The sequence below is a fragment of the Spermophilus citellus genome (assembly GCF_964194105.1).
Source record: "Spermophilus citellus genome assembly, chromosome: 3".
Classification (NCBI taxonomy): Eukaryota; Metazoa; Chordata; class Mammalia; order Rodentia; family Sciuridae; genus Spermophilus; species Spermophilus citellus.
The window spans coordinates 229,205,257-229,219,570 of NC_138184.1; the positions used below are offsets into that span (position 1 = coordinate 229,205,257).

Below are 14,314 nucleotides of genomic sequence, written 5' to 3' on the forward strand. Positions count from 1 at the left end.
ACTCCTAATGAAGCAACCTGAAGATGTCTCCAGGGACAAGAACCTGCAACGAGTGGTAAGAGCAGCAAATTTCAGGACAACCTTTAGGAGTAACTTGAATCACGAACGACATTGAGGATGGTCAAATTAGAACGCCTCCATAAGAACAAAAAGGGTCCCAGGTAAATCAAGGTATAAAAATGTAACCGTCCATCTAGAATTAACCTCAGGAAAAAAGCTCACCAGTGTTTCTACATTTTTAACAGCAAAGCAGATCCAGGAAGAGCTACCTCTAGGGAGCTTTTTCCTTCCTCTGTGGTGCTGGTGGGAACCCAGGCCCTGCATGCGCTGGCAGTGCTTGCGCTAAGACCACCCTTGGCCCAGGAGGGCTTTCTAAAGGCTCTCTGTCACGTTGACATCTACAAATAAGAACTCTTATGAAGAGACAAAGATGGAATTTCAGGACTAGAGAAGGAAGCTGCTGCCCAGTGGTCTGGAGGTGCCTGCCTCCGGGACCCCTGCCTGCAAAGCGCTCATGGTTCCAAATCCTTTCCGCAGGTGGCTTGATAGTGACTGGAAGGAGGGCTTACCCCTCCTAATGCTACCTGCAATTTCCTTTCTTCACTGCTCAAAGAGTGTCCACAAAAGCATCTAGGCCACCAAAAACTCCGTGAACACTAATAAGAAGCAACTTTTCTACTTCTACAGGTAGGAAAAAAGTTCTTCCCCAAAAGTACCCAGCACTAGAAGCTGAGAGCTGCACACAGGAAGGGCAGCTGGCACCGGGCACAGGTGAGGGGCTTCCTTACCTGCGCATACATGCTGCTGACCTGGCTCTCACAGAGGAGGTGTGTGCAGCGGCTGGTGAACGTGGGGTCCACAGTGCCACCGTGTGCCTGGATTATCTGCACCAAAGAGCCAAAGTTGTCATCAACTATCAGGAGAATTCTAAGTCCCAACAGGAAGGCTGTTAAGAGGACCACCACACACCCACATGGCACAGAGAGAGGTGACATTTTCACTCCCCCACATGGCACAGAAGGAGAGGTGACATTTGTGCCTGCTGCACCCAGCACTAGAAAACGAAGTGAGCCCCAGCGCTCATCCCATCCCAATTCCCAGGGAGGACATCCTGACATTATCATTGAGCCACGGAGCTCAACTTGCCCCAGCTCCATCCCCAGCACCCCCCATCCCACCCCTCCACCTGTTTCTCTTGAATCCATTTACAGTTTATTATTATTTCTTTTTTAATGCTTTCCTCTTAAAGCACGGTTTTTCCGTCTTGGCACTACTGACATTTTGCAATTTGGACCAGTGCTGGGGCCACCCTGAGCAGCAGAGGGTGTGTGGCAGCCTCCCTGACCTCAACCCCTACCCTCCAGCAGTGGCTCCCCTGGCCGAGAGCTAAGCATGCCTGTGAACACTGCCAACTGTCCCCGAGGGCAGATGTGCCCCTCAAGAACCATTACTCTAAAAGGAAAGGAAAAGACAGGAAATCAGAATGACATCAGTAAATACCAAACACTGATTTTTAGACTCAGGTTTAGGGGTGAAGGGACCATTCTGCTCCTTGACAGCAACGATACATGGCATCAGGCATGTGTCAAAGCTCCAAACGCTGCCCAGAAGGAGCGTCTGCACATTAGTTGAAACACTAAAAAAGGCCCATAAGAAAAGCTGTCCCTCTCCCTCCTCTCTGTGGTGAGCAGGCACTTGTTTCCTCTGTGACACTCCCAACGGCCTCAGGAGGTACGAGGCCCTGCCTCTGTACAAGCTCCTGCCTCTGCCAGCAGCTGCCACCTACTCATCCTCTGCCGTCCAAGCCCAGCTCAGGCTTGGTGCAGCTTCTTAGCACCTGGGTGCCATCTGTGGGCCTGCTCCTCCTCTGAAGGCCGCCCCTCCCATGGACAGGACCCTGCTGGCCTCGATTCAGTCCCACCGTCACTTAGCTCAGCCATGTGGTTCAATGCTGGCTGCACCTTTGCTTCCTCAAGCCAGCAATTACCCTGACCTCCTGCTCTCTTCCCTTTTCTTTGCAACTCGCACCCTTTCACGATTTTACTCCTGACATTATAGAAATCTGTGTGCAGGGATTTAAATGTGGCCACAAAGGATCTGACGCTCTGAGAGTCGGAGTTCCACTCCTGCAGCCTGGAGCTCAGGCTAGACTTAAGACAACCAGCTGGCTCCCTCCTTCCGTCTCAGCCACACTCTTGGGAAGGAAGTCAGGCCATTCTGCAGCCATCCAAGTAGCCTGGAGAGGCTCCAACGGCCGCACAAGACAGCCTGAGTCACAGCTACCCTAGCCCTTTAGGATTCCTGACCCAAGATGCAACCGAGATCATGAAAGCTTCTTGTTTGAAGTGTCTAAGCTCTGGAGTAATTTGTTACACAGCAAACAAATGCCAAAAGCACATCCTGCTCCATCTATCAGCCACAGTCCGACTCGCTCCAGCTCCTACTCCCTCATCTTCCCTCTCACCCTAGGCCTCCCTTCCCCATTCAGGAGCAGTAGCTCCCTGAGAAAGGGTGAGTGCTCTGACTGCAGGAGCCTCCATACACCTCACCACACCTGGCTGACTGGTGCTGCACGTTACTCTAGACTGGAAATCACTGTCACTTAGAGTTTTAAAGATGCTCACGGAAACGGCTCCATGTGCCGCAAATCAGGTGCAACACCCTATGCAGACCCTCAGCTTTTAACATTCTCCCTCCACTGAGCTTTGAAGTCCTTCCTCCAGTGTTGGGAACATTCAGAGTTGCCCAGACACTGTTCTCTCATTCCTTTCGGCTGGAGACACGTGTCATTACATTGTAAGCTGTTTTCTGAATGCTTTTCTCCCTTCGTTTTCTCTATTCCCAAACTCCTACTACTGATGGAGGATTTCTTATATAACCCTTTAACATAAAACAAAATGAAATAAAACAACAAGAAAAAACCACTACCTTTCATACTTGAGTTTTGTTCTATTTTAGGAAGGTTTCTGAATGTCACTTTCTTAACTTCTGGCACTTTTCTAACTGCTCTAACTCTCAGCAATGCCTCCTGTTCCTCCCACCCTGTCATCACCCCTCAGCTGGCCAGGCAGTCACCCTCCTGGCTGGTTTCAAAGTTTACCATGTAACACGGACTTCTGACAACTTCACTCACCCTTTTCTATTAAGATTCCAAGAAGGAGAAGTCAAATTCACTGTGACACAGCAAGTAAGTAGGGTCTTAGAAGACAGGCAGCCTTTGCCCCTGCCCTGTCCTGGCTCCAGGGCCCTGGGCTGCAGCCTGGACCTTCCATCCACCTCTGCCTATGGCTTCTGCAGACTCCTGCCTTGGCTAAAGCTGCTCCAGCTGGACAGTCCTCCTGCTAACCCTGTAAGACTGAGCCCCAAAATCACCTCTTCCAGAGCTCTTAACACCCAGCACCCTGAGAAGTCAATGTTCTCTCTTAGGCTCCCAGAACACCCTGTGCCATCCCTGTCTGCCAGACCCTGGACTGCCTGCTGTTTACCTGTGTCCCTGTCAGCCTGCCCAGGTCCTGAAGCAGGCCTGGCCATGTCAAGGGTCTAAACAGAGAATGTCAGAGAGAAGCAGAGTCAAGGTGTGCTTGAAACTCACTCACACTCACTTTTGAAGGCACTGTGCAAAATAACAACAGACTGCCCTTCCACAATTTCACGAGAAGCTTGAGTCCCTCTGACCTGAAGAGGCTGGGATTCTCTATTACGTGTCTTTGGAGAAACATGTTGAAGACATACGCTTTGGTGTCCTCATCTTAGGTCACCAAACACCTGATCTTATCCCACATCCTGATTACAGACAAATAACTAGTTCCCCTTACAATTTCAGAGCCTAAATATTGTAAGAATGATCAAATACAACATCCTCACCCAACCGCTGGAAATCTATAGCCTAGGAAAGGGATATGCTCAAGGTCACAGAGAATGCTAACAATAAAACACCAGAACTTTCTCAAACATACACAATTGCATCTCAGAGAAAGCACTGAATGAACAGAAAGTCTACATTCAGAAGGATCAGCGTGGAATTCAGAGTCGCCTTCCTCCAAATGCAGCTCACCCTTTTCCAGGTAGCCAACAGCTGCTTATCAGACATCTGCTCTGGATAATCCGCGATTGCAAACACACATCCTAGTAAGAAGCCTTCTTCTGGAACTAGAACAGAATTATATAAGAAAAAGAAAGGACTTCATGAATATGTATGTTGCCAAGTTCATGTGAACGTATTACACTAACAAGGCTTAAACATGAGGTAAATACACAGCAATCTGGACACATTTGAACATTGCCACAAATATTCTAATTTAATAACCCATATAAAATGATCATTAAAACTAAAATTAACGAGGCATGATGGCACATGTCTGTAATCCAAGCAACTTAGGAAGCTGAGGCAGGAGTACCCAAGTTGCAGGCCAACCTCAGCAACTTAGTGATACCCTGTCTCAAAATAAAGAACAAAAGGGCTGGGGATGTAGCTCAGTGGTAGAGCACCCCTGCGTTCAATCCCTAGAACCAAAAATAATAAAAACTAACATATTTTATGTGTGACCACTAAATATTCTTGAGTTAGTCCTTGTGGCAGTCTGGCTGCTCTATGGGACCCCAACATCTCTTCGGTATGTGATGGCTGACCCAAAGAACAGAAGACAGCCTAATGATCCCATGATGACTCTGTCAGGCATGAGATCTGCATTCTCCACCTTGGGAACTACCAGAGGTGAATCTTCACCCACACCCTCAAACACTCGAGAAGCATCTATGCAAGTATGAGGCCTGCAGTACAAAGAAAGCAAAACCCCATTACTAACTCTCCACTGCTGGGTCGTGTCCAAAAAGCTGTTGCTGCTGCTGCTGGGGTGGGGGTGGCGGGGGCTGCGGAGGCTGCTGGGGTGGAACCTGGTGCTGGAGCACCTGGGAGGCCTGGCTCAAGTGTTGTGCCGTTTGATTCTGCATCTGCTGCTGCTGCTGCTGCTGCTGCTGCTGCTGCTGCTGCAGGCGCTGTAGCTGCTGCTGCTGTAGCAGGTTGTGCTGCTGCTGCTGCAGCTGTGCTAACTGCTGCTGTTGCAGTTGGTGCTGCTGCAGCTGGTGTAACTGTTGCTGCAGGGCATGCTGTTGCTGAAACGGCTGCAGCTGCTGCTGAGGGCGATGCAGCTGCTGCTGAGGATGCAACTGTTGCTGTGGAAATGGTAGTTGTTGCTGAGGAAACTGGTGCTGATGCACTTGCTGCTGCTGCTGCTGTGAGAAGGGATGTGGCGGCTGCTGGGGGTAGGGCTGCTGGGAGATCTGCTGCTGCTGCTGCAGCTGCATGATCTGCTGGGGCTGGAGGTGCAGAACTGGGTGCTGCTGCTGCGGCGGCGGCTGCAGCATGTGTGTCTCTGGAGCGCCCTTCACCTGGCTAAACAGCACAGCACTGGTGTTGGCGTTGGCATGTCCTGGCTGGCTGTGATTCACCTGCTGCTCTAGGTTTTTTGTGGGTGCTGAAAGGGACTGTAATATCTAGAAGACAAAAGTGGGTTCAAGTCATTATACAGAGTTCCTGAAAGGTTCTATGGTCTCTCATCAAAGAAAACAGGACAGTCTATGTGGTTCACATTCAATAAAATAGAAACATCGAATCACTGCAAACTTCAAAAACAATATCTCATTTTTCTTATGTATTGATTTCTGTATCACCAACATCAATAAAGTGAATAAATTCCTATTTTTGAGAAAACCATTCTCAAAAATATTTTGAAAACATCAAAATTTTAAACTACACAATGGAATAAGCTGATGAATTAAAGCTGACAATAAAGACTCACGTGGCTGCTGTGTTTCAGAGAACAGAGTGACAGGGCAGTGAGACAGACAAACTGGCAATGCTGTCCTGTCCTCGTGGATCCTTGGCAACTGAGCCCAGGGGTCCTTGCGTAACCAGCAGCACCTCTGCATTGCCCATCTCCCTCCCACAGGACTGTGGCCTTCAGGGACCAGGATGCACTGGGGAATGATGGGTGCTGAAGGGATCTAGTAGCCAGACGCAGCCTCACCCAAACCTTCCACAGCTGCCATGTTCCATTTCCCCTGCCTTGTGGTCCAGAGTCCCGTGAAGACCCACGAAGCCACCTTCCAGATGACAGCAGGTGTTCAGATGGCAGCAGCGGGGCTCAAGCTTAACACCAGGAATGGTTCAGGCAGCAGTGAGGCTCAGCATGGCCTCTCCACCTTCCCCACTGCACACGGCTGTGCAGTGCGTGTGAGAAAAAGAGGGGCAGACAAGGTCCCAACAGCAGGTCTGTTTAAGTGGTACATGTTCCCCGACTAAGACATCACATCACAGCTGGCCGACAATCCTTCCTCAAAGAAGACTCTGAGCTTTTTAGATGGACAAAAATTTCAAGCTAGAGAAAACCATTTGCTCCAGACCATTTCCCTTCTAGGTCATCCTACTTCAAAAGAAGCAAGCTGAGAGCTGGATCTATGCTGAGGGCTGACCACGTTCAGCAATGCTGCCCTCCCGCCCTCTAGACCCCTCCTGCACACCGCGCCTGACAGCCCTCTCTCTCCCCGGGACCAGGCCTTCCAATCCCCTCTAGCTCCCACCTCACTAGGCTCGCCACCTTATCGTCTTGCAGCCAACCAATTCTGGCCTACCCTCAGGTCTTGGAAGTTGTTCCCCTCTCACCTGGCACTCTGCCCCCAGTCCTCCCGGGACTGCCCTGAATTATGCCACTTCAGCCACAAGGCCCTCCCAGACCACCTGATCCAAAGCAGCCTTCCTTCTCCCGGTCGCTGTGCTGTGACACTACTTTCTTCACAGCATCTAAGCCACCAAGACCTTGCTCCCACATGCTGGCCTGCTGCTTTCTCCACCTAAGTGGGCTCGTCCTCACTGGCCATTTTATCTCCAGTGCTCAATGGGCACCACCACCTACCTTACACCTACTTAGAACTGTAAGAACCACTCTGTACCAACAAGCTCCAGCCACAAACTAAACTGAAATCAAGGCTTCTGCAGTGAATGAGTTCCATTTATACTATCATTTGCCATGGAGTTCTTGATGGTCGTCAGGGACAACCAGTAAACAGCACTCCAGCCTTTGCCGTCACTGCCCATTTTAACCGTGAGAGAGCAGACCCCTTCTCTAGGGGAGAGCGCTCCACCACTGCATCCTGATTCTGCTCATCCATGCCAGCTCTACCCCTAATTACACACCGTTCCCCTCTTGCAATAGCCTTTAGGACCCTAAAATATGCAGCACATGCTTGAATATGAGTCAGACCCGCAAAACCCACTGCCAATCTTAGAGGACATCCTGAGAAATGCATCCTGAGGCACTTCGCTGTGGGAACATGATAGAGTGCATTTACACAAATCAAGACCACTAGACACCACCAGGTGACAAGACCACATGGGACCACCACACTGGTCAACTGTCAGCCCAAATGGTGTTACTGGGCACATGACTGTATCTGTGCATACATGACTGTAAGAGTTGTTCTCACACAAATAAACACAGCTTGTGAGTTACCTGGTCTGAATCAGCAGAAACAATACACTAAACTGAGAGAAACATGAAATCCAATTCTTATATCCAATATTTAAATTTCTTTTAAAGAGAGACTTACATGTGCTACATTTGATGGCCGGTTAACCTGCTGAATGTCAGCATTATTAGTAATATTTCTCAATGTCCGCACAGCTGGACTCCAAGTAGCTATCATTTCTGATCTTTCAGAACTTTGGAGATTCTGTCCAGAAGCCATTAAGTTACCCCGGACATCAGGAGGCAGAATGTTACCTGGGACGGGCGGGACATTGGCACACAAGTTAATGAGCCCAGGTTCCTTTCCCTGAGGCAGCCTGCGCTTCGCAGCAGCCAGCGGAGGGACCTCCGCCGGGGTCCAGTTTAAGTTCCGCTCTTGCTTTTCAGGTGACGAATCTGAAGAGTCATCAAACATCAGTTCCCCTTTGGATGCCTCGGTGCTGGGTTTGGGTGAAAACTGCTGGTCCCCGGAAGGAGAGCCTTCCTGGGAGCTGGCCGGGCTGGACTTGTCCGTGCTGCCCTCATTCTGTGAGTCCTGCTGCTCGTTCTCCTCCTCCTCCTCCTCCTCTTCCTCCTCCTCCTCCTCCTCCTCATAGACGATCAGGCGAGGGTGGTAGAAGGCCTCATCCTTCCGGGTCTTTCCAGATACGCAGTCCAGGACCCAGTCGGGAGTCACGACCTTGATGCCGGCTCGCTTCACAGCGCACTCGTACTTCTCCTGTGAGCAAAGCACACACACCGCACAGCCATGAGTGCCGCCGGACCGGGCACCCTTCCAGAGACACTCCACCCGCAGCACCTCTCCTGTTGGGCAAAGGGCGGGAGCCGGGTCAGGAGGTGCCACGCGTCCGTGCCACAGGAAGTTCTCCTGCCCACACAGCAGTCTTAGATTTTGTTTAAGTTAACTTACTGTTTCTCTAGGCAGAATGCTGAAGGTGCCAACTGGTTTTCTTCTTTTATTTTTAAATGAGTGCATCATAATTATACACAAAAGTGGGATTCATCATGTTGTATTCATATGTATACATAACACAATTTGTTCAATCTCCTTCCTGATTATTAACTTCACTTTTAAAGTGATACTTTAAATACACAAGTAGCGCTAGGAATGGACTTCTTCATCAGATGGAAGAAATTTCTAGGCAGCATAGGATTCAAGCATTTGCATGCGTATTACTGGCAGCTTTTAGCCAAGTTTATTGTGATAATCAGGAACAGAAAGCAAAGCAGAAACAGTTGAAAAACCTGCAGTTTGACCAGAAAACTGCAAGTAAAACTTGGCCTGAAGAAGTGTATTGTTAAAGGGATCAAAGCACTAAAGAAATGCTGATTATGGGCTGGGGATGTGGCTCAAGCGGTAGCGCGCTCGCCTGGCATGCGTGCGGCCCGGGTTCGATCCTCAGCACCACATACAAAGATGTTGTGTCCGCCAAAAACTAAAAAATAAATATTAAAATTCTCTCTCTCTCTCTCTCTCTCTCTCTCTCTCTCTCTCACTCTATCTTTAAAAAAAAAAAGAAAGAAATGCTGATGACTTCATCCACAACTAGAGGGAGGTTGGCTTGAGGGCATCTCGGGAATTTTCAAAACCATACCCATCTCAGCTGTTTCACAGTGCTCACAGCCCAGGCACTCAGAGGCTGCCGCAGCCAGGGTCCCAGGTTTGGCTACTGACAGACCTTGGCGTCAACCATGTGGTGCTAGTGTTGCAGGAATGCAGGATACTGGAGGTAGAGGTTCATGGAGGCTTCCTTCCCCTGCAACCAGCAAGATCACCAGGGCAGAGTTACACCAGCCTTGGGCAAGAACCTCATGATGCATGTGGCCCAGGTGCTGGACAGGGAGCTACAGGCTTGTTTGCCTGGCTGGATTTCGGTCTCTTCCTTTGGTCCCATCCCTTCTTTCTATGCTCCTATTTCTCCCCTGTGGAATGGAAATGTTTTTCTGTGCCTTTAAGGAATGGATATATGTGACTGACTTTTGATTTGTATAGGGCTCATGATGAAAGTTTGCCTCGAGTCTCAGAGGAGACTTTGAACTTGGATTTTTGGATAACCCTGGAACTGTTGAAACCATGGGTACTCTTGAAAACGGACTAAATGTATTTTGTGTTGTGAGATGGGTATGAGGCTTTAGGGGTCAGGGGTAGAATACTATGGTTTAGACATGAGGTATTCCTCCAAAAGCTCATGGGTATAACAATGCAACAAAGTTTAGAGGTGAAATGATCAGTATGAGCCTAACCTAATCAGCACATTAATCCTCTGACAGGTAACCCTCTGGGTGGTAATTGTAGAGTATGACTGCAGGAGGTGGGTCACTGGGGGCATGCCTTGGAGATTTATATTTTGTCCCTGATGAGAGTTCTCTTTCTCTCTCTGCTTCTAGGTGACAATGTCCTGACCTACTTTCCTCCACCACACTCCCCTGCCATGATGTCCTGCCTCACATTCGGTCCAGAGGGGTGGAGCTGGCTGTCTATGGATTGACACCTCCGAAACTGTGAGCACCAGATAAACTTTTTCTCCTCTAAATCTGTTCTTGTCAGGTGTTTGGGTCAGAGCAGTGAAACAGATGACTGCTTTCTCTTAGTGTCTCTGGTGTACATGTGGGCATTATGGTTTCTTAAAACTATTTTGGTACAGGAGGACTATTTGTTACAGACAGGAACAGCAGGTGCCTGAGTCTAGTTTTTCTCATGGTGACTAATGGACATCTGCCGGGTATGCTGTGAGCACTACTGCCCATTGTTGTTATTTTTACTATTGACAAACAAAAAACCTGCTTTTAACACCTTTGCCATTGCAGAGGAAATGCAGTAAGCACTAAAATAAAAGCTCTTTTTTCTCATATTAAATTAGTTCTTTTAAAACTGGGAAATTAAAATCGGAAAGGTAAAAATGATTTTTCTTTCTTTTCCCATTTGTAGATAAAAATCAAGGATGAAGAGTAAATAAATTGCATGAAACAATATTATAATTCCATTACAGACTTTAATAAGATAATCCCTAAATATATGCAGAGTGCATGTGTACATATAATATCTTAGGTATTAATCAATCCTTTAAAATACAGAGTATTTGCTTTCTCTAAAAATAATTACGGTAGCACATTTGTTGTTTCATTCACAAGCACACGTTAAGTCAAATAAAAAAAGATCTGTTTAAAGTGCCTCTTTGCTGAGATGAATAAAACCCCACACTACACACACACAAGATCTTAGATATGGCTTTCCTCCAAATAAAATTTTTTAAAAATTTCACTTTTAGTTATACTTTAAAAAATTAAAGTCAATAAGTACTTTAAAATATATATTACATCCAGGGCTGGGGTGTAGCTCAGTGGTACTGTTTGCCTAGCATACTCTAGGCCTTGGGTTCAATCCCCAGCACTGCAAAAAATACATAAGAATTATTAATTAAAAATATACATTACATCTGGAAACTTAGGAAGTTTATAAGGATTTACAACAATACATTTTCAAAACATGTTGGAAGGAAAAACAATTAAGTGATTTAAGGCTCTGAAATTAAAAGTCAAACTATGAACATCTTTGACAAACCTACTCTTCATACATTTCCTCTTACATTATAACTGACGCCTCAGAAGTATTCATTCAGTTACAAAAGTTATAAAGAGCTCATTTCTCCTTCAAACTATTTAAATTCAAGTGATTTTTTGTAGCTGTACACCAATATTGATGTAAGAAGAACATCTACAATAATTACTTAAACAAAGCACATTATCAGATTATTACACAAAATGTGAATTTTGACTTAAATAATCCTTAAGAATCCCACCCCAGATTTCAGAAAGGGTTTCTTCTTGGTTAGAGGCTTACTAATAACGCTGAGCTCCAACTAGCCTCGCCAGCTCAAGGCCACCTGCGTCAGGAAGCTGGCATGATGCACAGCACACACCTACGACTCCTGGGCTCGCTTTCAGATTCTGTGGCCGGAGTGCTTGGCAGGACACGGGCCTCACCTCAGCCCTCTGCCACACGATTCCTTTCTACACTGAGGACTCTGCGCACACAGATAAAATAATAATGACGACAGTGTCAATTCAGAATGAAAGCAATTTAAGAATGTGGAGCCAGTGACTGATGTATGGAGACAGGAAACTACACAAACTCACTAACCTCTACTCTCAACACTGCAAAGAACTCGGGAGAGAGCTGCTTTTCCCTTTCTTGCCTCAGCAACCCCAGTGCTTCTTCAAGCATCAACCCTGGGACTGAGCTAGTCTGGGAAGGGGCGGGGTAGCCTGCATTTCTGAGGAGGCCCAAGGATCCCACCTGAGGAACCCATACCTCCCTGCCCGCCAGTGCTTCAGTGCATGACTAGCATGCCTGGGACCCAGCACTTCCGGGCGTGGTGGCACGTGGGCACACCTGTGTTCCCAGTGGCTCAAGAGGCTGAGACAGGTGGATCACGAGTTCAAAACCAGCCTCAACAAAAGTAAGGCACTAAGCAACTCAGTGAGACCCTGTCTCTAAATAAAACGCACAAAAAAGATGGAGATCTTGCTCCACAACTGAGTGCCCCTGAATTCACTCCCTGGTATCAAAAAACCAAATAAATGAATAAATAAATCCCCAGGGCCTACGGTTATAGCTCAGTGGTGGAGCACTTGCCTAGCATGTGAGGCCCTGGGTTCCAACCTCAGCACCACATAAACTTAAATAAATACAATAAAGGTATTGTGTGTCCATCTACAACTAAAATAATAAATTTAAAAAAAAATCCCCAGCACCAAAAAAAAAAACTTAAAAATTAAAAAAAAAATAACATTGTTGAGGGGTGGTCTAAAATTTTTTTCAAAAAAATAAACTGAACTGGGTACAGTGGCTCACACCTGTAATCCCAGTGGCTAGGGAGGCTGAGACAGGAGGATTTCGAGTTCAAAGCCAGCCTTAGCAAAAGCAAGGCGCTAAGCAACTCAGTGAGACCCTGTCTCTAAATAAAATACAATAGGGCTAGGGATGTGGCTCAGCGGTTGAGAGCCCTGAGTTCAATCCCTGGTACCCAAAAAAAAAAAAAAAAAAAAAAAAAAACCTGAAATCTTATGAAATTGGAAGGGAATTTCTTAAGATTAAAAAAACTACATCCCTTATAAAATAAACCCAAATTTCTTTGTAACTGAAAGTCATATTTGGCTCAGATCTTCTATGAAATGAATCTGGATGTAAATAATATAAGCCAATAAAACCAGCTCTTATAAATGGTATGCAGTAATGTTAAAGAAGCTCAAAAAAGACGTGGTTACTGCAAGTACTTAAATGACACACAGAAGGACAACGCCTAGGACACACTTACCCCCTTTGGCTCTGGCACGACCAAGTGTGTGCATTTCCTGTTGAGGTTCAGCTGGCAGCTCCCGCCATGGAACGTGAGCAAAGCCCACAGGGTGCTTCTGTCTTCAGATGATACCTGGCACAATTAGAAAGGAGGCTTTTACCAGACATGCAACCCAATGATGCTCCTGTTTTCACTTGATTATTAGAACGTGTACTGCCATAACAATGGTGTCTACTTTTCTCTTTAGTAAATGAAACGTAACGTAAGGATATCAATGGAAAAAGTCAGAGAAGCCCTTAATTTTAGTCCTATCATAATAGTTTTATGGATCTAAATCATTTTTTGCCTTGTCACCAAATCAACAAAATATATTTATATCCACATTCCAAAGCTGGAATGGAAGATCATCTCAGTCTACAACAGGAATGATGGGGCAAGATCTAGTCCACATTCCAACTTCAACTTGGGTCATTTTTGAAAATGTTTAAATGCAATTTCAACATCAAAACCACATTTACAAGAACTCCTTAAATCTAATGAATAACAAATACTAATTATGAGTGGAAAAAATAAAAAGGTAAAAGTACAGTAGTTCGTAAGCTCAGGGAAAACATAAATGTCATTTAACACAAAAAACAAATATAGCAAGTATTAGAGGAGTCACAGGAAAACAGACACAACGGCTGTGTTGTGACCAGGCCTTAGTGGTCGGTCACCTTCACTGCCTGCCTACTGTGTGCCAGGAACTGTGCCAAGTGCTCTCCACACCCTGACCCTGAGCACTGCCACCCTGTGAAGGAGGGGAAAGCAGCCACACTGCCCCAGGCAACTGGAAAGGCCTGGCTGTGAAAGCCGAGGCCTGGGCGCACAGGTCCGACCCCTAACGCCCACTGTCCTGGAGTGCTTCGCAAAGCAGTGACCCGTGGGAAAGCCAAAAGCAGTACAGACTTTTTCCCCCCCCTAACAGTACAAACTGTTTTTTTTCTGAAAAGTGAAGTGAAAGTTAAGGGAAACTGCATGGAATTGGAAGGTGAGCCTCAGGGTTATACACAATTACATATAAGAGGAAAGGAGGAGTAGGAGAAAAATTATATAAGTGGAAGAAACGATTTATAGTAGAGGGGATGGAGAGAGAGAAGGGGAGGGGAGGGGAGGGGAGGGGTGAGGGGACAGTGGAGAATGGGATAGACAGCAGAATACATCAGTCACTAGAAAGGCAATTTGTAAATCAATGGAAATGTAACTGATGTGACACAGCAATCTGTATACGGGGTAAAAATGGGAGTTCATAACCCACTTGAATCAATCTGTGAAATATGGTATATTAAGAACTATGTAATGTTTTGAACAACCAACAATAAAATTAAAATTAAAAAAAAAAAAAGTGAAAGGAACGTTAAGAAACAGTATGGCCATTAATTCTGAGATAATCACATAAACAGGTATTGGCTTATATGATTGGGGGATGAATTTATTTTCAATTGAGGATTG

The 14,314-nt window shown here is 46.4% G+C and overlaps 1 protein-coding gene across 2 annotated transcripts in view; it reads right to left on the reverse strand.

The window, feature by feature from the left end:
* Window positions 1-14,314, reverse strand: part of PAXIP1 (PAX interacting protein 1) — a 47,275-nt gene that overhangs the window by 16,140 nt on the left and 16,821 nt on the right. For both annotated transcript variants that reach the window (XM_081284190.1, XM_081284191.1), the window contains exons 5-9: window positions 12,842-12,955; window positions 7,606-8,241; window positions 4,806-5,493; window positions 4,055-4,149; window positions 789-884 (exon numbers count right to left, since the gene is read on the reverse strand). In XM_081284190.1, coding sequence (XP_081140316.1) covers window positions 789-884; window positions 4,055-4,149; window positions 4,806-5,493; window positions 7,606-8,241; window positions 12,842-12,955 — 1,629 coding nt within the window. The remainder of the gene's footprint in view (window positions 1-788; window positions 885-4,054; window positions 4,150-4,805; window positions 5,494-7,605; window positions 8,242-12,841; window positions 12,956-14,314) is intronic.